This window comes from Argentina anserina, chromosome 4 (assembly GCF_933775445.1).
Source record: "Argentina anserina chromosome 4, drPotAnse1.1, whole genome shotgun sequence".
Taxonomy (NCBI): domain Eukaryota; kingdom Viridiplantae; phylum Streptophyta; class Magnoliopsida; order Rosales; family Rosaceae; genus Argentina; species Argentina anserina.
Window position 1 is genome coordinate 3,970,090 of NC_065875.1, and position 23,920 is coordinate 3,994,009.

A 23,920-nucleotide genomic window follows, 5' to 3' on the forward strand; every position below is an offset into this window, starting at 1 on the left:
CGTCCCGTCCCATCCCGTCCCGTGCCCACCCCTAATATATACACATAAATTAATATCTTTTTATATATTATTGTAGAAACAATTAATGAAATTCTTCTTCTGTCTCTACAAGTAATAGAGACACTTTTGATTGTCACAAGGAGTTATTGTCTATGTGGCATGGAATAAGTATTAGAGGCAAAACTTATAATTAAAGTGTCTCTAATAGGTTTTAGAGACACAACATTTAGGGGCAGAAACTTAGTTTGTCACTCATATTATTAGAGACACAATTATGTAAATATTAGTCTCTAGCATATTGGTAGAGACAATTTATAGCTGTCACTAATATATATCTTTGGTGTAGTGGTTGAAAGGTAGAGATGCAGAAATGTAATCGAAAAATTAGTTAATAAGCTGTCTCTTTTATAAAAAAAGAAAAGATCGATCCCTTAGTGAAAGGGCCATATATATGCATAGAATGATTTATTCCAAAAACAAAAGTTACGAAACAAAATAAAAACAAACAAAGTAGTAGCATAACTAGTAGACATAAACCACACTGAAACGCAGTTAAATGTTATGACATACTACTGACTAGAACTTGTAGCCAAATGAGCCAATATCGTTTTCTTTCTTGAATTTTTGTAATGGGCAATCAATTTTCCACGATCGGGGAAGGTTGTCCTTGACCACAGGCACTTGCTTGAAATTCTGAGCCCATGCATGCAAGCGAGGCAAACTGCCGGCGTCCTAAACCTTCCATCCTACGACTTCTTCAATACACCCAAGCCAGTAAGCCAGCATTCCAAATGCAATTTCCACCAAGCCTATAGTATTGTCACTACCAAAAAATTTCTTGTCTCCAAGGCCTTGTTCTTCTAGGATTTTCCGGATTTCTTGGAACTCTTTTGTCTTTTCTTCTTCTTTTCCGATAGCTCGGATATATGCAAATAGAGCGGATATATAAACCCAAGATCGAGATAGCTAGCTAGTATATGCATTCTATATAGCCACATCCATATACATATATATTTGTTTGATGTTGTTATATATATTGTTAATTAGATGGAAAATATAAAGTGTTGTTTATATGTAGTGGGTCTTTCTCATATCTCTTCCACGAAAGGATTTGTTCATTTCGAGTGATGACATGCATGTAATATGCATGATGTGATTCTCTGGCCCATTTGTAAATACCATTTAAACGAATCAAAAATAACTTGAGTATTATTTTATCAAGAGTTATCTCGATTAATTGTTAATTTGACATGTTGAGTTTACCTATTAGCTATTTGATCACATGATTATATATAATTTAGAATTTCCTAATGGATGCATATACCTGGTCCTTTGTTCATTCAATGAGATAGAATTACCTTAACGACTCCAAATTGCATCCAAAAACGAGCCAAAGCTTTTCATAAGGATCTTTTGGAAGCAAGGGATTCTGTGACCAAGTCTCTTCAATGTATTCAACGATGACAAGGGATTCAGAAATTGCTTTGCCGCCATGGATAAGCACCGGGACTTTTGAAAACTGGGTTGTACCTCAGTAGCAGCTCACTCTTGTTAGAAATGTCTTCTTCTATGTAATCGAATTTCACACCCTTCAGCTTGAGAGCCCATATCACTCTGTAGACAAAGGGGCTTGGCCACAATCCTAGTAACTTCACTTCTTCCATTGTCGATCAATAAGTTCGATCATCAAACTTGGTGTACTCTGGTACGAGGCAATTGAACTCAATTTATAGCAACTTGCTACTACAATTGGCTGCTTGGGCAATAAGATTAGAGGTTTCAAGATTTGATTATTTGAATATACAAATCGAACGACCTATGGAACGTAGTGTAAGACTATACGAAAGTGGGGTTGAAATATGACATGCATGATAGTACTTTAATTTCAGAACCTTCCATTTCTTTTCTTAGAAGGCAGGAAATGATTCAAATTGATGCTACGTACGTACTCTTGACTACTATTATTGAAGTATATCTCGGTGAAAATTTGAAAAGAGAAATCAAATTTCACGTAGAGGCACTAATTTCTTGAAGTTCTGAGCCCATGCATTCAAGCCAGGCGAATCATTGGGTTACCTCTAATTGGTCTACATGCAATCGACGACCCCCAATACATGCATGCTTCTTCGATCATGAGCTCAAACCAGTAAATTTATTTGGCCGGCAAATTATTATAATTAATTTCTCTATAACAACTGGGAATTAATTCTCTAATTGGCATGGAGGTGAAACCATGAAATGAGTAAATCTCTGCATTTTTGTATCATTTGGTCGATCTACAGAGTAAGATGGTAGGAGGTTCAATGTACCCAGGGGCGGAACCACATGGAAGACTGGTGAATGGTGATAGCCCCACCGGAAAACAACTATAAATATTAACTAGTATATGTGTTAAAATAACAAATGTTTGTATTGGTCGAATTGGCTAATTACCATCCTCAATTCTAGCCCTACCCAATGACTCTTGGTTCGATTTTCCCCTCCCACTTTTTGTATTTTTCATTCCATTTTTTCTTTTTTCTCTTCCTTCCTAGTTCTTTTTCCCTTTCAAAAACTTTTCTCTATCATTTTACTTTACAATTTTGAGAAAATCTAAACTCTATATTAATTTATTTCTATTCTCTCCCTATTTTTTTCATTCTTTTTTCTTCTTCTTTCTCTTCATTCCCAGTTCTTTTTCCCTTTCAAAATTTTTTCTATATTCTTATACTTTACAACTTTGTCTACCTATTTTCTATCTCTAAACTCTATATTAATTTATTTATATTTCTTCCTATTTTTTCTCATTATCTTTCTTTAGTCACGATCAATACAATACCAATGTCACTTGCGATTGAAATACGAGAGGCAAAACCTCTTTATTCAGCAGCAATTAGCGCTTAATTGTTGAATGGACTTCTTTTTTACTTAGACTTATGCTTAGATTTCATATTGCGCTCAACTGAAAACCTCAAATTTATTGGTACACATGTTTTTTTGTACTTGAATTTGATTCAAAACACTTCATCACATGGATGGTTGGTTTACTTGGTTATATGATCTCATCTGAAGATAAGGATTATGAACTAAGTGGTGCAAAGTAGAAGAAAGAACTTGAAGTCCAATAGTCTCGAATTACGTTTTTATATGTAGGTTATTACGAAAATTTCATTGAAGCATAATAAAAATGTGGTTGGCAATGTTTTATACGTTGAGGACATACACTTGAAATGAGACATTTTCAAATTTGATTCATCTAATTGTTTACATGTAATTAACATATTATTTACATATTCTTTAGGTATTTAATTTTCTAAAAAACAAATTTGGACTAAAATCAGCCCTACTCATTTTTCAATCCTGGTTCCACCCCTAAACGTACCATAAGGATATATCGATCATTTACTTAATTAACCTTTTTTTTTCTTCATCCGTTCATCTATTTAAATTGGCATTTTCCCTTTTATATGTTTATTTTCTACTTCATGTTCCTCATCTCGTTTACAACCATTCATTGTAAGTGGTCGAAGTAGTTGATTAAGTACGTAATGCACTAATTCACAAGCCAAGAAATTAAGATCTTATTGAACTTAAGCTTCAGTAATATATATATATATATATATATATAGTCTATATTTAGAGTGAAGTTTCATTCTGGAATTTCAGAGTGAAGTTCCAATTTTGACACATTTTTTGTCAAATTTTTTCACCATAAACGATTCAATATTTATGTATGCTATTCAAGATCATCTCTACAAAATTTCATCTAATTCGGACATCGTTAATGTATTGAAATTAGATTAAATCAATGAATGAATTAAAATTGTTCAACATGAACCGTTCGTGTAAATATCCATTTTGAAAGCTCAAACCATTATCAAATTGAATCGCTTATGGTGAAAAAAATTGACTGAAAAGTGTGTCAAAATTAGAACTTCACTCTGAATAGAGACTGTATATATATACACATATAGTACACACACAAACAGATAACAAAGACTATTATATAGAAGATCGCAGAATATTTTAGATATTGATATATAACCTAAAGCACCAAACTAGTGATTACTGGGTAGAACTACGGGCTAAAACCAACTTCTCTCTCATAGTTTTGTAATAGGCAAGCATTTTTCCAGGATGCGGAAGGTTGTCTTTAATCACTGACTCTTGTTTCATGTTGCTAACCCATGCATGTAAGCCAGGCAAAATGCTGGGTTCGACAACTTTCACCCCCACGGCTTCTCCCATGCAGTCGAACCAGTAAGCTAGCATTCCATATACTAAATCCACCATACCAACAGTTTCACCACCAAAGAACTTCTGGTCCCTGAGGTATTGATCTTCCAGAACTTTCAGAACTTCTTGAAACTGTTTTGCTGCCTTTTCACGTTCTTCTCCAATAGCTGAGATATATGCGCGATGAATGGGCCTCATCTAGAGAACAAAACGAAAGAGCGCAAAAGATCAAAACAGAGGAGATCGAATTAATGATGATGTATATGCTTATAACCAGAACTCTAAAGTACCCTCAAATTATGAGTAGACTAATTAATTAACAATATATAAGATACAGATAAATTACCTTATCAGTGTATTGAATCCAGAATCGAGCCAAGGCTTTTTCATGTGGATCTTTTGGAAGCAAGGGATTCTGTGGCCAAGTCTCTTCAATGTATTCAAGGATGACAAGCGATTCAGAAATTGCTTTCCCGCCATGGATAAGCACCGGGACTTTTTTGAAAACTGGGTTGTACCGCAGTAGCAGCTCACTCTTGTTGGAAAGGTCTTCTTCTATATACTCAAATTCCACACCCTTTAGTTTGAGAGCCCATATCACTCTATAAACAAAGGGGCTTGGCCAAAATCCTAGGAGCTTCACTTCTTCCATTTAATTGCCAATTGATGATGTTTTAGATTCAAAGTTGGAGAGCTTTAAATTTGCTGTGTTTTTGGTGGGAGGCAATAAGGTCAATTTATAGCAAATTATATATGTTGATATTCAATTTCCTGGGACGAAAAGGTCTATGTGAAAACAAATTAATGAAAACCAGTGAGGGTTTCTGGATCACGTACCGAGGCAACTTGTTAAGTCAATGTGAATGTTGTCCTTCGGATACAAAATGGAGAGTAGATAATTAATAAGTTTGATATATATATTAAGTGGCGGATCTGAATGGCTAAATTGAGAATGCTTGAAATATTAAACCATGGAAGAAGCAAATAATGAAAAATATGGACAATGCGAAATGAGATAAAAATGGATACAACAAAAAAGTTAAACCATCTAAATTTGATGATTCCGTTTTGGTTCTGACATTATATGATCTTAGTCTAATAACTTATAATTATTAAAAAATAATACATATATTAAACAACTACCATTGTGCCAACATACATAACAAAACAATTCAATAGAATAGTACAACACAAAAGTCACATACCAATTTCAAAAATCTAGAATTCTATTCCATCAATTCATATATGATATATCAACAAAAAGTTAATTAAGTTGATTAGATGAAGAAAGTATAATGATTACCTCCAAGCATATGTAAGCGATGCAATATAATCAGTGGATGGAAAAATCTTGCTTCTTCACTTCTTCTCTCCCTTAACTATTTCCGTTCTTCTCCCAACTGCACGTCTGCAACAAACGAAAAACATATTAAGCAAACAGAATTCAAGTAATCATTAATCAACTCAACCCAAACTTAAAATCATAAGAACCAAAAGGTCCAAAATCAAAGTAAAATTAAATCCAATCTCAATTTTATCACCTCATTTACCTGACTGACATGAGATTGTAAAACAAACACAGAAACCTCAAATGACAAAATCCCCAATTCGAATTTGAACTCCCGGGAGGCAGCACATAACTCGTTGGTGGTGTGTGAATAGTGTGGATTGCAGAGCTCAATCCCAAGGTCCTAACTCCCAAATGCAATCAATCAGTTATCAGTCCAACTTAGAAATTAATTTTGGGGAGCAAGAAGAAGAAGAAGAGGGAAGGAGATGAAGAGAAATAAGAACAGAACAGAAAAATTATTTCTGTGAGATTGGAGAACGAGAGGGTGGGGTGGGTGTGGGTGTGAGTGTGAGTGTGAGTGAGGGGATTGTGTGTGGGTGGGTATAGGTGTAGGTGTGGGTGAAGAGATTGGGTGTGAGAGGGTGTAAGGGATGCTTGAATTAAAAAAATAGTACTAATTTTTTTTTCTTGACTCGTTTGGAGATGCTTAAATATCATTTTCTAATGTATAGGATCCCATCCATAAATAATGAGATGCTTGAATTAAACGTTGAACGTAAGATTTTCAGAAAGGAATTAATTAGCTACATGAAACACATAGTATGATTACAGTGATTGATAAAATTTTCCAATTTTTAATTATTCATTCTTTTATTAGATATTTGAGACGGACGCATAAGTCAGTTCTGCGGTTTAAGGTCATACGCGTTAATTTGAAAAGAGGTGAACATAAACATGTTTCTCCATACAATGGAAATTCCTCTAATCCTCATAAAAAAGAAGCCTCATGATCTCCTAATATACATGCCCCAATTTGACTAATCCACTGGCTAGCATTTCAACTTTCAAGCAAAAATTCAGTCTTGCCTGTTTAATTTGACCAGTCCCGCGGTTTAAATTTGAGGAACAAAAAGGGATGGATGGATCATGGCCGTTCGATCTAAATGAACCTAATCTAAGGGCTGAAATGTTTGTTCTTGGATTTACCCGATCTTTTTTTTTTTGGTCAATGGATTTACCCAATCTGTCAACCCATCTCTATTGCACTCCGCCGGTCCGCCCCCTACTTACCTTTTCACTCTTTATTTCTTCTGCCTTGTTGGGGATCTCTCGGTTTCCTTTTGTCTAACTACAGATTCAAGCTTAATTGTATCATGGGTTGAATCAAAATCCAAATTTCATTCCTTTTAATTCCTGAATACTTAATCTTGGGTGCTTGTAATTTGGATGCATAATTTCATTGAAGTGGCCTACAAGTTCAAAAGAAAATTTATCTCTCTTTTTTTCGATAACCAAATTTATCTTTGATTTGGATCACAAACCTATATGATAGATCGTTTTGTTAGAACGTCTATAAAATACCCTGAAAAACATCATCGTTAGTATAAAATAAGCAGGGATCGTTCAGTCCGGGGAATCAAAAGGGCCTCAAAACTTATCATGTTAATGTGAGATTTGATTTGGATTCTAAAACTACAACTTAAAATAAATCCTAAATAACTTATATACAATTGATCTACCACTCATCACATAACCAAAACATTAATTCTACTCATTTAACATGTATGACACGTATAGAACAACATATAGGCAGCGAATTATTTCGATTCTTTATAAGTCCATTTCAATTCCAATTCTAATTAGAGTCCGAAGCGGTTCATCTAATCGTTACGACTTCTTAGTTATTTAGAATCAACGAAGCGTTTAATCCTAAACATAGCTAAAAAGAGTTCAACATAAAGAAGCGTACTAGTTAAACAACAAAGTAGCACATAAACACAATAAGTCGAATTGGAAACATGTAAGCAAGCATGGCGTCACTCATCTTGATTAAACATGCAAATTCCTAGAACTATCACAACCCTAAACAAGTATCAATAATTGAAACACGAAGCGCATACTCAATCAAAGAATACTTTGGTGAATGAAATCGCAACGTTAGGAGAACCATGGCCTTGGCTTCCTCACGCATTGATTTAGATGTACAAATTCTTGGAATTAATTGAAATAAAACCTAAATAAAAATCGGAAACCTACTGCCCTAGATCATAACACACGGCATACATAAATATTTCATGAGTTCATACAATCAAAACATAAAACCAAAGAAGTCTGAATTTATATTCTTCATATATGAAATCGAAAAGATCATCCAAGAATTCATAAAATAAAATTAAAAATTGCAGAAAATCTAAATAAAAATTACAAGCCATGGATGAATCACACATTAGAAACCTTGAAGGATGGAGCAAGATGAATTTAGATTTGGAGAGGCAAGAGGGGGAGCACGGCTTGGTGGAGATGAATGAAGTTTTTGGCTTGAATTTTTTGGATATTTTGGCAGGATTTCGGCTTGGATTTATGAGAGAATGAAGATAGTGAATTGTGAGGGAGGCCGTGCCTTTTATTATGGAAGGAGGAGAGAAGATGAGAGGCATTGTGGGCTGATCCATCAAGGATGCACAGCTGTGATGTTTTCTCTTCAATTGGATCGAATGGCTCTCCTTGTTTTCCTTGTAGAATAAGCTCTTATCTCATATTTCTTCTAGGGTTACACGGCATGGGCTGGACTCCTTCTCCTTGGCTGATTGCTAGGCACGGCAAGACTCCTAGATACTCTCTAAAGCTTCACATGCAAGGCTCCTTATATTTTGCTGATTTGGATATCACGGCCTCCTCTCCTATTTTCTCTCAAGAGTTCCACACGGCTTGGACTTCCTTTGGCTTCAATATGCACGGCTGAAACTCCCTTTTATTTCTCCCTTGAATTATCTCTTCAAATCTGAAAATAAAAACCGAAATTAATAAGAAGAGATAATCTATTTCGAAACTTATGTCTTAATCTAGACATTTGTTGTCTTAAAAAAACACATGTAATAGATGAGCTCAACTAAATTAGGAAAGTTTCTAATTTTCAAAAATGAAACTTACTAGAATAAGTAAGTTACTAGAACAAGAAAGTTCATTTAGGAAAGTTTCGTAATAAGAGTTTGAGTTCAAGTAGGACTTTCCCAAATGGTACGTTTTCTAGTCTAACAAGGATTCCTAATGCAAAGAGGACTCTCAAGATATCTCCAATGCGATCAAAACGTAGAAAGATGAAGACCTCTAATCCAACTAGGTTTCCTAGTCCTATAAGGATTCATACTCAAACTAGGAGACTAGAACAATTCTTCATTTTTAACTCGTTTAAGCACAAATACACATCCATAACCGTCCAAGACTCCTATTGTGACTTAATGACTCGATATTACAACAATAAGGGCTAAACAAAGTACAAATGGAGGTAAAAACATATTAAAAACGTAGCACAAAGTGCTCCTATCACTATCCCCAATCATTTTCCTTCATTTAATTGCATAAGAACAACTCAGATAAAAACCTAGAAAACCCATGCATAAGTTTGATTGTAAAGAATGACTTTGAACAATTCAAATGATCCCCATGCATAAGTTTGATTGTAAAAACCTATTAATAACCTGAAAGTTCTCTAAACCCTTAAATTTGAACTGTTGTAGTTTAGTTCAACTTGAGAAAAGGGATCTTGCCGATTGACCCATCGACGTCGCCATACCGCCTTTCTGGCACCTTGTTATTCCTGATCGACTCATCACCTCTTACGGATCTTGCAGTGACATCGTACTTCCAACAGAATCAAGAGAGGTGAGAAGAAGAAGAAGAAGAAGAAGAAGAAGAAGAAGAAGAAGAAGAAGAAGAAGAAGAAGAAGAAGAAGAAGAAGAAGAAGAAGAAGAAGAAGAAGAAGAAGAAGAAGAAGAAAATGAGATAGGTGGTCTGAGGATCAAGAGTAGTAATTCAATGGATTTCAACACGTGTTTGTAAAATTTGTTTTGATCCTCAGATTAGGTTTATTTAGATCGAACGGCCAGAAGCCATCCGTCCCTCTTTATCCCTCAAATTTAGTTCCGCAGGTGAGCGGGACTGTTAATTTGACTACCTAATTTTCTAGTGGCGCGCCTTGAGTCTTTGCTTGGGATCGAAACGAGTTTGAAGGTAATATTTCTTCATCAAACTATATAGTATTACCCACCCACTACCTTAATAATCAAGTTTGAAGGTAATATATCTTCATTTTTAATATATAGTAAGTACGTATTACGCACAATGCACCCACCAACTATCTTATCAAATTCCAGTATTAGCTCGGTCTTGGTCTTGCCGTTGAACATGGACTACCTGCTATTTGTCTCATTCCTTGAAACAATATCCTAGCTACACTTGAATTCGCTACATGATTACATTTTTTTACGACGAACAATTACGAAACATGTTGAGTTTCGTATGTGTACGTTGGAAACTTTGACGAGGAGCAATAAACTTTAATATTATGCTATTCCTACAGATTGTAGAGTTCGATCATTTTTTTAAATCAATTATAGTTCATCTTAATCATGTTCTTTTGCAATTGCGCCATCTAATTAAGATGGTTTCGATCTCGTCCATGCATTCTAGAGCACTTTAATTAAATTGTATTTCTACCTTTATTTCTTTCCGAACATCACCCTATCATATTCGTAAAAGTACTAAAAACCATAACGTTATGATAAATAAGAAAATGAAAGTCAAATTATGCAATGCAGCTGCTTTGCTTCAATCTTCTACGTACTCATAGCTCATACCCTCCTCTGTTTTAGCCCACACGTGACCCAGTAATCCAGTATATATACTACAACCTTTCTTTAATATAGTTGGACGTCTAGGTATAATTAGTTGAATATGGAAAGTTGGAAACTATATATATGGAACGGGTCGGGCACTCGGGCCGGATTTGTTAATTAAGTGGGATATTACAACTAATTTGACTGAATGCCAGTGAGTACGTAGATCTAATAGTTTTCGGATTGGGTTTCCAGACTCATGTATATGATACTGATGACATTGTACGTACAGAGGATACTCGGATACTCCTGTAGTCCTTCCCGTTCATGATGTGTACACAACAACCACTCGCGCATGTCATGCATGTGAGAACTAAATTCAGTTCTTATTCCAGCTTATTTGTTATTGTCATCATAATAATAGAAATATACAACAATTACATACAAAGAGTAGACTCGATTATACCAAATTAATGATATTGACCGACAAGTGACAACTTAAAGAAAATAAAACATAACGAAGAAGATACAAATAAATGTCACTGAAACTGTAATATAAGATCACCACTCGATTGGGTTGAAATTCAGGGTAGGGCTTTTGTTTCATCAATCGCTACGTTCAAGCTAGAAAGTGTTCGAGGACGTTTTAAGCACAGAATGTGTGACATTTGGTTTGTTCAGGAAGAAGCAAGCAAGCTTTGCCTGATTGGCTTAAAGAAGGCAACCATTCTATCATGATCAGGAAGATTTTCTTTGATTTCAGGCACCTCTCTGAAGCTGATAGTCCATGCATGAACACGAGGAAATGCATTAGGTTCAAATAGCTCCACACCAATCACTTCTTCAACGACTCCATACCATCGAGCAATTTGTCCAAAGGCTATGTCCACAATTCCAATGCTGTCTCCTCCGAAAAACCTCTTCTTATCAAGACCTGCGTGATCTTCAATGATTCTCAACATTTCCAGGCTCTCTTTCTGGGCTTTTCCCTTGCTCGTCGACCCCTTTAGTTCGAAAGACCATCCACATTCCATGAGCCTAATAGGTTAATTTAGATATGATATGTTATTCGTTTATATCAGGCCGATTTGATATATTAATGTAAGTAACCGAGGTATTAGATTTGAATGAATTAAAGTTGCACAAAACATAATTTGCGACTTTGGAAATGGTCGGAAAAAACCCTAATTTCGTTAGTAATACTCTTTTCGACCAAATAAATTTGGTCGTGCTTGGTCGATACTACCCCAGTCACAAATGCTTTTTTCCGACCATTTTGGTCGGAAATAATAGTCATTTATGACCAAAGTTATTGTCAGAAACTTTGTCGTAAATGTCACTCTTTCTGACCAAAAAAACATTGTTGGAATTTTGTCGGAAATAATATTATTGCTAACGAATTAGTTTTGGTCACACTTTTGTCCTAATTTATGTTTCAAATAATATTTTTTCAACTTTATTTTATTTTATGGTTATTTAAATTATGTTTCTTTTTTCAATACTGTATTTTATCTATCTATGTATATGTATGGAGTATTAATTCACCGTATTTAAACAAATACTTCGTATAATATCCCAAAATTCCAAAGTCCCTTGGCTTCTTTCTTCCAGAGCCCCTTGGTTTCTTTCGTATATCCACTCCTTTCTTCCCCATGAATTTTGCACTTCTAAAACTAAGATAACTCCATCTCAAAAGAGAACCAACACACCTTGTGTCAAGTTCTACATTTAAAAGAAAAAAAATCAAATATTCAAGTAGAAGTACAGATCGTCTTAAACATAGCGGACACCAAGCAATCAAAAATTCAAGTAAGAGAATAAATTAGCAAAAGTAATATTTTTGATGGAGAAAGGGTAGAGATAGATGCAAACGTAGATTAGCATCAGAACTTCAAAATGTAAATCCATGGCGGTTGAGTTCTTCTTATGGTCAAGGTTTCTCATGAGCAAAAGAAAATCCAAGTGCAATAGAGGTTCCATTATCATTTTCTCCTTTTCCTGCAAAGAATATATCAAGAGTAATAGAGGTCAGACCATATTCGAACATTGAATACATAAGAAGATGTTTTCAACACTCAAACACAGAGAGAGAGAGAGAGAGAGAGAGAGAGAGAGAGAGAGAGAGAGAGAGAGATTATGGTTGAGGGTTTATGGTGTGCATAATTAAGTAGTGCGGGTTAGAGGCTCCACAATTTTAGGCTCCATGAAGAGCTTTAGTGGCGGTAAACTGCTTTTAACTCTATAAGTACTAACATGATGAATACAAATCGCAAATTGCATGTATATACACTTTCAAAAACAATTTCACAAATCGTATACACATATACTTTGGATACTTATAAATTATAATTATGTCCCCTCCCCCTCCAATGAAATAGTAACAATATATAATATATAAATGAACTCCGAAATAAATACGCATTTTAATTTCCGCTAACCATCTAACCAATATAACCTAATCGAAAATGCTTATTATTTATCGACGACTTTTTGACAAAACAATATTTTATTATAAATGTATATTTTTCGACCACATTATGTTAGATTGGTAGCCCGTTGGAAATGATATTCATTACAAAATTGTATTTCCGACAAAGAAACATTTATGGTCGGAACAAAATATATTATGCATGTCCCCTCTAGTTACAATTATTTTTATAATATAATAAATAAAAAGCAGATGTGGGGTTGAACCTCTCAATGAGACTGGGTTCCAAACCCCTTTACAAAAAGAAAAAAACTATCATATATCAAATTTGAGCAAAAAGTTTGCACTTTATTTATTTATTGAAATAAAACCTTTTTAATTGATTATATTATGTCATGTGACCATCTTTCGTTAAATGAAAAAAAATAATTCACATAAGAAATAACTACGTAGTTTTTCAACGACTATCTGACCGAACAAAGGCTAATTAGATTGTTTTTCCTGACGACTTTCCAACCAAACAAAATATTATCAAAAATGACTGTCTTTTTTCCAATAAATTTTTGACCAAACAGAAACCTGGTCATATTTATGTATTTCCAACCAGATTACTGACGGATTGCCAACTCGTCAGAAATAAAATCCGACCCCAAAATTGTATTTCCGATGAAAAAGTGTGTATAGTCGGAAATACCATTATTACCGACCAAAAAAGGCATTAGTCGGAAATTCGTGGTCGGAAAAGTGTGTTATTGTTGTAGTGACCATATCTTCAGCAAACTTAACCCAGAGGCCATGGCTCTCTCATAAGGGTCACTAGGCAGCAAAGGGACCTGGGGCCATGTTTCCTCTATGTATTCGATGATGACCATGGACTCGCAAATCGGCTTACCTCCATGAACAAGAACTGGGATCTTCTTGTGGACTGGGTTGTACATGAGAAGTTGATCACTTTTCTTGTAGGGGAGATGTTCCTCGATGTAATTGTATGGAATCCCTTTCAGCTTCAACGCCCATATATCACCCTTACACTAAAGGGACTACACCATGTTCCGAATAGCTTCAACTGCTCAGCCTGTCAATCGAAGATTCGAAGTGATCCAAGATTAGCACTGTTAATTAGATGAAATGTTGTGCAGAAGTGAAAAGTCGATTCTAAAATGGTCACTCTTGCTTGCGCACCAAGCATTGCAGTTGTAATTAAACAATTAAAAGGTTTCAAATAGCTCGTCACGACCTTTTTTTTTTTTAGATAATTAGTCATAGAACCATCCAGAAACCATATTTTCATATAAACCCACTTTTTTTTTTAATTTACACCAAATTAATTATTTCAACATTCTTTATAGGTTTTATTTTTATAACTTCATTTTTTTCGTTTTGGCTGACTTCACTGTTTTGCCCTTCCGGTTGAAAAATGAAAACATCTCCTACATAAGTAGTTACGACTAAACAATTTTTGTTTCCTTATATAATCCTTATTTTATGTTGCTGACATGAACACACATTCTATATATATGCTCATTTTGTTTCTAACACAAATTTGTAGTTCTTATCTTTCTTATATGAATGTAGTATTTTTTGAAAGATTTTCACACATGTTTTTCTCAATGAAACCAAATGTTACCGCATAAAATTGAGAACGATAGATGCAAGAGGAGGGCAATCATGCATGGTACTCTCGCCTACTCTCCTAGTCATAGTTGAAGAAAGATTATTGAGAGAGAAGAAAAAATTTGGAGATATGAGATTAATAAATATAACATGATCTGGTAAGTAGTTATATGTTATGCTAAAAGTTTCTCATATTCTTTCTAGATAATGTTGTCTTCCTTGTATGTATATTTAAACAAGACAATGTTGTCTTTTTTGTAGGTATATTTTCTTATGCTAAAAGTTTCTCATCAGATAGGTACATTTTCTTATTCGTAGATAATGTTGTCTTTCTTATAGATATAATTAAACAAGACAATGTTATATTCCTTATATGTATATTTTCTTATGCTAAAAGTCTCTCATTTTAAAATACTTATCATCTTTTTTCTAGATTATATTGTCTTTTTTATAGGTATATTTTTTCGGCCATGGCTCTTTCACAAGGGTCAGTGGGCAGCAAGGGGTTCTGCGGCCATGTCTCTTCTATGTATTCGATGATGATCACAGATTCGCAAATCGGCTTCTCTCCATGAACAAGAATTGGGACCTTCTTGTGAACTGGGTTGTACTCGAGAAGTTGAGCACTTTTGTTGCGAAGATCGTCCTCAACGTAATGGACTACTCCACTCTCCATGTAGCTTCACTTGATCTGCCATGTCTGAGAGATCAATCTGTGGGAGCTAGCTAGTACGACTATATATGTAAAACTAATAATCATTTGAAAATAGCAAGTGGACTCGATCGACTGCTTATGCAGCACGCTTAACAATTTCAATTACATAATCAAACAGTGTTGAATTCAAGTAGCTTGTCCTGCACCTTTCTTTTGTTTAATTTGTACTACGTACTATTTTATATGTTATGATTTGATCGATGATAAGGTTCAGTCGAATTCTTTCTGATTCAAAAAAAAAAAGTACACCGGCCAGTACTAAATTAAAAACAAGTTCAGTCGAATTAATAATGGTTATCCTTTCTTAATTAAAGGTCACCACCGGCCAGTACTAAATTTCCATTCAAAATTTCTTTCTTAAAAGATCTCATGTACGTAGGCAACGTACTGCTGATCGAATACTTCGTTAGTTTTCAGCATATGCTGCATCTTGGCCTGTGACTACGAAGACCGTCTTAGCAACTTAGCAATCTCCCAACTCCTTGCAATTCAACATTTGTGCAATAGTTCCAGAAATTTTAAGAACATGCAATAAATGTACGTAGTGATTCTTGTCAAGGTTCTAAAAGTCGCTAAGAACTAGTCGGGCAGAAGGCCGGGAACTAGCTAGCGTCGGTTTTTATTTTATTTTTTCCTAATGTCAGACCCGCCTAAATCCGCCTAATCCTAAGCCTAACCCGCCCAGCCCGTCTAGGTGGCTGATTTCTTCCCAAATGATTAGACACAACAATTACCCTAACATTGTCGCGGCAACGCAAGCCTAGCACCCGGGCGCCGACTAGGCACCTCCTTTTATACTTCAAGGCGCATATATTGGTTGGAAATTTAGTTTGCTAGAGTAACTAGACCAAATTAGTAATAGAAGAGTGTGCAGTGAGTTCCAAACAAGTCTAAGTTGGATCCATTCAAGTATATTATGTATATAATGAGAAGTACTACTGAGTACTAACAAGCATATTGGGATTACAGATTGTTCAAGACTTGATGGACACCAAATGATTCTGTTGCCAATTAAAGACTCAAAGATAGGCCAGCTGCCAGCACCTTGTCTCTGTAGTCAATAAAACCCGCCATCAGGTAATCACGATCAGGCAGATTATCCTTAATCACTGGCAATTCTTTGAAGTTCATAATCCAAGCATGAAAGTAAGGGGGATCAAACAACTTTATATATTCTGCGCACTTCTTCAATGACACCATACCATTACACCATTCCAAATGCCATGTCCACACTACCAATTTTGTCACCTCCAAAAAATTTCTTACCTGCGTGATCTTCTACAGCTCTTAGCATCTCCAAACTCTCACTCTTTCCCTTCTCTTGCTCCTCGCCCTTGGTTAAAAGGACCCTCCAAACAGCAGGTATTTGTATGATGGTCTCTTTTATTAGTTTGATGTATTATGAAACATACAATTTCAAGTTTACTTGAAACATGAAGGGACTGACCAAAATACACTAGAATTGATTATTGCTTATTTACATTCATACACATATCACCTATATATAGCCTAATCTACCCATAAATCAATCCGTGATTCACGCCGACACTCCCCCTCAAGTTGGTGTATACATATCAACCATGCTCAACTTGCTAAGTGAATCATAAAATGCCATTTTAGACACTCCTTTTGTGAGCATATCGGCAAGTTGCTCTTCTGTAGAAACAAAAAGAAAACTAATGATCTTTGCGTCTAGATTTTCTTTTATAAAATGACGATCAACCTCCACATGTTTTGTACGATCATGTTGCACATGATTATGTGAAATATCAATAGCTGCCTTGTTGTCACAGTACAACTGCATAGCACATTTAGGCTTAATACCCAAATCTTGTAGCAAAATTCTAAGCCATAACAATTCGCACACTCCTTGAGCCATACCTCTGTATTATGCTTCAGCACTAGATCGAACTACCACATTTTGTTTCTTACTCTTCCATGTAACAAGATTACCCCCAACAAAGGTAAAGTACCATGATGTGGATCTCTGATCTGTAATATTTACAGCCCAGTCTGCATCTGTGAAGCCACCAATTTCAAGGATATTATTGCGATTAGAGAACATTACTCCTCTCCCCGGAGCTGACTTCAAGTACCTCAAGATCCTTACAACATCATCCATGTGGTCCTCACTGGGATTATGCATGAACTGACTTACTACACTTACTGCATACGCAACATCTGATCTGGTATGTGATAGATAAATCAGCCGTCCAACTAGCCTCTGATAACGAGGTTTTTCATTAGGGACTTGATCTGGATATTCTGCTAACTGATGGTTTTGCTCAATAGGAGTATCAATGGGAGTGCAGTCCAACATACATACATGTATCTGTTAGTAGATCAAGGATGTACTTCCTCTGACACAGATATATACCATCACTTCCCCGGGCTACTTCAATGCCTAAGAAGTACTTGAGTGTACCTAGATCCTTCATCTCAAACTCTGTGGCAAACTGTTTCTGTAATGTATCCACCTCAACAGTATCATTCCCAGTAACTACCATATCATCAACATATATAATTAGGGCTGTTACCTTCCCTTGTTGATGTTTGAGAAATAACGTGTGGTCTGAATTACTCTGTCTGTAGCCAATTTTCCTCATGAATTGTGAGAATCTTCCAAACCAAGCACGAGGTGACTGTTTAAGACCATACAAAGACTTTTTCAATCTGCATACGGAGTTACTTGGAGAAGCGGTCACATATCCAGGCGGAAGATCTATGTATACTTTCTCTGTTAGTTCTCCATGAAGGAATGCATTTTTAACATCAAACTGCCTAAGTGACCAGTTCAAGTTAGCAGCGACAGAGAACAATACCCGGATAGTTTTTATCTTTGCAACAGGTGCAAATGTCTCATCATAGTCTATGCCATATGTTTGGGTGAACCCCTTCGCTACTAGGCGCGCTTTATACCGGCTTACTGACCCATCTGGATTATGCTTCACTGTAAACACCCAACGACATCCTACAGTCTTCTTGCCATATGGTGGAGGTACAAGCTCCCAAGTATTGTTCTTTTGTAATGCTTCCATCTCTTCCTCCATTGCTTTCCTCCATTTTGGATCTCCCAATGCATCCTGCAGATTGTTAGGTACTGATACAGTAGATATTTGATTCACAAATGACTCATATGACTTAGATAATCTTTTGGTAGATATAAAATTTGCCACCGGATACTTGGCTTTAGTCTGAAGGGTATGTTCATTTTTTTTTTGTTGGTTGACCCCGAGTAGACCTATTTGGCAAAACATATTGTCTACTATTAGCCCTAATAGAATGACTAACCTCAAATGAGTGATCTTCTGTACCAGGAGAGCATTGGTCAGGGGTATAAACAGTTGTACGGGAGACATGAGGGGCAGTTGTGTTGTCAGCTTCTGGTGCCTGAATCTCTCGAGTGACGACCTCCGGTGGTGCTTGTGTGGCTAACACATCGGTAATCTCAACAGAACCTGTTACCATATCGACTGGCTCACTTGTCTCCCCCTCTCCATGAAACAGCTCTTCAAAATATGAATTCTCCTCCTGAAGAGCAGTATTAGAAGAGGAAAAATAACTCATGTCCTCAAAAAGATAACATCCATAGTGACATAGTACTTCCGGGTAGGGAGATGATAGCACTGGTACCCTTTCTGATGTCCTCCGTACCCAACAAACACACATTTAACATCTCAAGCATTCAACTTAGAACGCTAATGTTGTGGAAGATGAACAAAAGCAACACAACCGAAAACACGGGCATGAAGATTATGAAAAGAGGGTAAGGAGACATGAGATGCAAGCACCTCATAGGGAATTTTCCCCTGAAGGACACGAGATGGAAGACGATTAATGAGGTGGGCGGAAGTAATGACAACATTTCCCCAAATGTATTTAGGCATGTGGGCACTAAAAAGAATACACCGAGCCATATCAAGTAAATGACGATTTTTTCGTTCATAAATCCCATTTTGCTCAGGTGTGTAAGGACACGTTGTTTGATGAACAATTCCGTGTGTGTTAAAGAACTCCTGAAAGACATGATTCACATATTCCCTCCCCCCCCCCATTATCAGAACGAAGAACTCGAATGGTAGCATTATATTGTGTTTGGACAGAGGTATGGAAGACACGAAAAGCTGGAAAAACCTCATCTTTATTTTTAAGAAGAACAATCCATAAAAGACGTGTGTAATCATCAATAAATGACACAAAATATCGCATTCCTGACATAGTAGACTCTTTAGAAGGTCCCTAAACATCAGAATGAATTAATTCAAAAGAAAGAAATTTTTTAGGAGAAGTACTAGGGGAATAAGTAGATCGATGACTCTTGCCCAAAACACATGTCTCACAACATAAAGAAGACTCGTCCACACTAATAAACAAAGTAGGCATGGATTTTATTATAACACTAAAAGATGGATGCCCTAATTGACGATGCCATAACCAAACTTCACTTAGCTTGTCAGAAGTGGAGAGTAAAGCGGTCTGAGACTGTCTCCCTGGTTTTTCCCCTGCGTATATCATATCCAGATGAAACAATCAGCCCCTCAGATACCCCCGACCAATTACCCGTCCGGTGAGAAGATCCTGAAATATCACATACATAGGAAAAAAGGTCACATAGCACTGAGCGTCAGCGTTCAATTGCGGAACAGATATCAAATGATGAGATAAAGTAGGTACATAAAGTACATTGTGAAGTTCTATGGTGGGAGTAATACGAACGGACCCTGTCCCTAACACGGGAAATGCCTCACCATTAGCATTAGTAACATAGGGTACGGGTGGAGGGGACAATACGGTAAAATAAGATTTGTCATAAGTCATATGATCAGATGCACCAGAATCAATAATCCATGTATCAAAACCAACAAAGTTAGAAATATTTAAAGCCATACCAATTTGACCACGGCCAACGATGGAGGCTGTAGGTGCGTCTCCTGCAGTATGATGATTATGCCCAACCACACCATAGATATCTGGTTCTGGAACTAATTGAAGAGCTGCTCTAGTCTGGGGACGATAATTAGGCTTTTTAGGCCTAAGGTGGGGGATACAATTTCCAGCATGTCGCATGAGCATGGTTAGTATCATGGCAATAAGAGCAAGGAGGGCGAGGTTGATTCCCGAAGCCTGGTGGTGGTCCTTGTCGATGAAGGGGAGCGGAAGTTGCTTGCGGAAGGGGTGGTGCTGAAGATCGAGCATGAACATTGATCCATTTACGGAAATTGGTTACGTTAAGTTTGGCGCCCCCAAATGAACCACTGTCAGAACCTTTGACAGATACTTCGAAGGCGGACCATCAGGGAGCTGAGAACTCTCCATTTCGCGTCTGGAACCCATTGACAAAGAGACAATGTAAAAAACAGGGATTAGATAGCAAAAAATCACAAAAAAATGGAGAAGAATCTGTCGCCGGTGCACTTGCACTGACGGTGAGTATGCACTGACAGCAAAAAAGGCTACTGATTCTTGCTGGACCGGGTCGGATTGAGTGGACCGGGTCGGATTGAGTGGACCGGGTCGGATCAAGTTGACCGGGTCGGATCAAGTGGACCGGGTCGGGCCGCACCGTTTCTGGGCTGGGCTGGGTCGAGTTTGGGCCGGGCCGGGCGTGAAACGAAACCGGGTCGGGAGAGGCCGATTTAGGGTCCGATTTGTGATACAATTTCTGGCGATTGGAGAGGAGAGGAGCGACGTCCGGCGAGGAGCGGCGACTGAGGAGCGGCGAGCGACGTCGGGGCGGGGGGAGCGGAGACAGCAGCAGCAGCGGAGATAGAGATGGAAGCAGCGGCGGCGAGAGGACGACGTCGGCTCGAGTGCGGAGCGGACGGTGTCGGGTCGAGGGAATCAGCAGGAGCGCTTGAGGAGTGTCGGCGACGTCGGGGAGCGCCGGGGGGGGGCAGCGGTGAGGGAGCGCCGGAGAGGAGGAGGCAACGGTGAGCACGAGGGCGGTAACCGGCCGGAAAAAAAAGGAAAAATACCCAAAAAAACAGAGTACGGAGGCTCTGATACCAAGTTGAATTGAACTTGAATGATTATTGCTCTTACTTAGTTGTTTCATACACATGTTCTCCTTGATTATATAACCTAATCTACCACTAATTGCTCCGTGATTCACGGAGGGATTCACGGGCCGTGATTCCCGGCCGAATTCACGCCGACAAGAGAGAGAGTGTTACTCACACGTTTGCCATCTACAATAGACAATGAATAAGCAGCCAACCTTGTCAAACCGTGCAACAGGCAGGGCATGTGTGCTTTCCCAAGAAACAACTCCTCACATTAACAATTTCAAAACAATAAAAGAAAAGCAGAGACAACTCAGAAAAAGATGATTTTGAATAAGAAAATTTTCTGATGCATCAGGCAGCATATGTATGATTTTGGAAGAAATTGAGATCACTAGGTATCTATATATTATGAGAGACGCTGAAAAGTAAAGTTAGGGCCAGTTTGGCACAACTTTTGTAACTGCTTTTGGAGCTGTTTTAGCTTTTGGAAGCAATTGATGATGTTTGGTAAACTTCTCTAAAGCTACTTTTGACTCAAATTGATTTTGGTCACAGCTGAAATTGAAAAGCTAGGGGAAGCTAGCTTTTAAAAGTGGTTTTTGGCAAAAACACATAGCAGAGCTACAGTGTTTTTAATGAAATTTTATGGGGAGCCTATTTTGTCCTTAGTCTTTCTTAAATATTACATGCTCATAAATTGGATTCTATTTTATTATGGTAGATAAATATTTTTGTGTAATATTCTCGATGGATTTTGTTGAAAATTTAAGTGTTTTAATGTAAATTTTTTATTTGGTTCAAACAATGTATAACCAAAACAATTGCAAATAATTATACTAACAATTGGAATAACCCATAGTGTATAATTCATATAACTAATACACAAATTAAAGGTGAATGAATCATTTTGTCCACTTTAAACATTTATTAATATTTTGGTAATTATACATACTAAAAGCCTTTTTTGTTTACAACTTACCAAACACAAATAATAGTTTTTGCTTTCACAGCACTTTCTAAAACAGTTTACCAAATGCTTTAACAACTTTTTCTCATAGCAACTTCAAAAATTATTTTGCTCACAACACAGCTGTACCAAACTAGACCTAAGTGTGCATCTTTTATGGTGAGGGTAAGATTGAAAAACCATACACATATACAAGTTCATTTGCATTCTCTCATACTCTCTCAAATTTCCGTAATAGGATACTGGGAATTCCTCGTTACCTAAGTCTGAACTCATTCTCAATCTTAGCATCTTAGGTGATACTGCAAATCCATTCGACTTTGTAGTATTGATAGCCCGGAAGTTGTTGTCATATTTTGACAATTTGAGAAGCTTTTTGAAGAGTGCAATGTGTTTGGTCTGAACTCGGAACCATACTCAACAAGCTTTCCCAAATTCTCGATACCAATTGCGCTTAGCATTTGGTCTCTGACTCCCTGGCAGCTGTCATTGTGTAGATAATGGCCTCTGTAGTACTCCCATATGTATCACACCGCCGCCATTTCCAGAGAAATGGAAAGACTTGGGAAGCAGAAGCATGTCTGCAAGCCAATCCATGACCATGTACAGTTGGAGCTTGTGATGAAACCCAATTGAATCCAACCACATTAAATCCGGTGGTGAGCATTTCGCCAAGAAACGCAACAGTGCTGGCAGTTGTACGTAGAGAAGTATGCAAGGAAATTAGGACTCTGCCAATGTGTTAGGCCAGGAATAATGAAGCAGAATCGGGTATGCATATATGCTCTTAAATAACCAGGTCAAAACCCGGTATTTCTCTATGTTTTGGTTATAATATATTATGAAGTCGATGATCTTGTGACTGTGTTTCCTTAATTCATCGATCAAGGTCTAGGGATTTGGAAATATGAGCAGAGGCGAATCATGGTGGTAAGGGATCGAGACTACCCATTTGGAGGGAAGTGAATTACTAAAACAGAACTACGTACAATGTACAGATATTTGATAAAGGATAGAAAGACAAAAAATGATTTGATGGTTTGAGTTCCACTGGAGCATAGATTGAAGTGTTTATATGTACAGAGATTAGAGCCAAGCGAGTTACGTACTCGCCCAACTTGATTGTGTTTGTATGTACAGAGACCTCCAGGTACATCATCTTGAATATATGAATATGATCTTAATTTTAATTGAAGTTCTCAACCCACCTCTCTACTCTTTCTATAATAATTCATAGTTTACCAACCTGATCGGTCGAGTAGCACTGATATCTCCTCTTTCTTTAAGTTTGGAGGGAAAACCTTGTTGCCATTATGGGTTAACTGTTATATCTCAAGGTATGGTTTCTTGCGTCCGCCCTTGCATGAGGTGACTACTCATATGGTTTTTAGTTTCCATTTTCTCTGATGCACTGTTTATTATACCTTCTTGTTTGGTCGGAGCACAAACTTATTCACTACTTTTATTAGTGTTATATTGAGAAGTCAGTTCTTGGCTTTCTAAACTATGCTGAATGCCCGTCACATATTTTTTCAGAATAACTTCCAACAAATTTGGTTGGTGCAGCCTTACAAGCCTAATTTCCGGTACAGTTCGGGTTTCAGGTATGAAAAAATCGACCAAAGTCGTTGGTGCCAATACATTAACATGAAGTAATATCGACCAACATATGTGTAAGATGTACATTATACACATCGAAATAAATCTTTAAACATGTTTTCACCTTAGAAAGATGATGAAATGGGCATTGTGATATTATGATGTATTTTCTGAAGATCATCCTGAAACTGCAATTGGAGATCTTTGCACGTATGAAACGAATGAAATCTCCAAATCAGACATTATGATG

General features: G+C 36.9%; 1 protein-coding gene and 2 pseudogenes across 1 annotated transcript; all 3 read right to left on the reverse strand.

Annotated features, from left to right (window-relative positions):
- Positions 1–569: 569 nt before the first annotated feature.
- Positions 570–1,683, reverse strand: LOC126790177 (probable glutathione S-transferase; annotated as a pseudogene).
- Positions 1,684–3,965: 2,282 nt separating this feature from the next.
- On the reverse strand, positions 3,966–5,757 carry LOC126790175 (probable glutathione S-transferase). Its single transcript, XM_050516329.1, has 4 exons — positions 5,519–5,757; positions 5,053–5,086; positions 4,562–4,920; positions 3,966–4,413 (listed from the first exon to the last, which is right to left on the reverse strand). Exons 3-4 carry the CDS (start codon positions 4,865–4,867, stop codon positions 4,045–4,047), a joined length of 675 nt encoding a protein of 224 aa, XP_050372286.1. The 5' UTR covers positions 4,868–4,920; positions 5,053–5,086; positions 5,519–5,757; the 3' UTR covers positions 3,966–4,044.
- Positions 5,758–11,000: 5,243 nt separating this feature from the next.
- LOC126792037 (probable glutathione S-transferase) lies at positions 11,001–15,060 on the reverse strand (annotated as a pseudogene).
- Between the last annotated feature and the right edge of the window lie 8,860 nt (positions 15,061–23,920).

Coding starts and splice junctions, on each gene's coding strand:
- LOC126790175 (XM_050516329.1), bottom strand. CDS start 4,867: ATGGAAGAAGTGAAGCTCCTAGGATTTTGGCCAAGCCCCTTTGTTTAT. Junction 4,414..4,561: donor GGATTCAATACACTGATAAG/GTAATTTATCTG, acceptor TTTGTTCTCTAG/ATGAGGCCCATTCATCGCGC.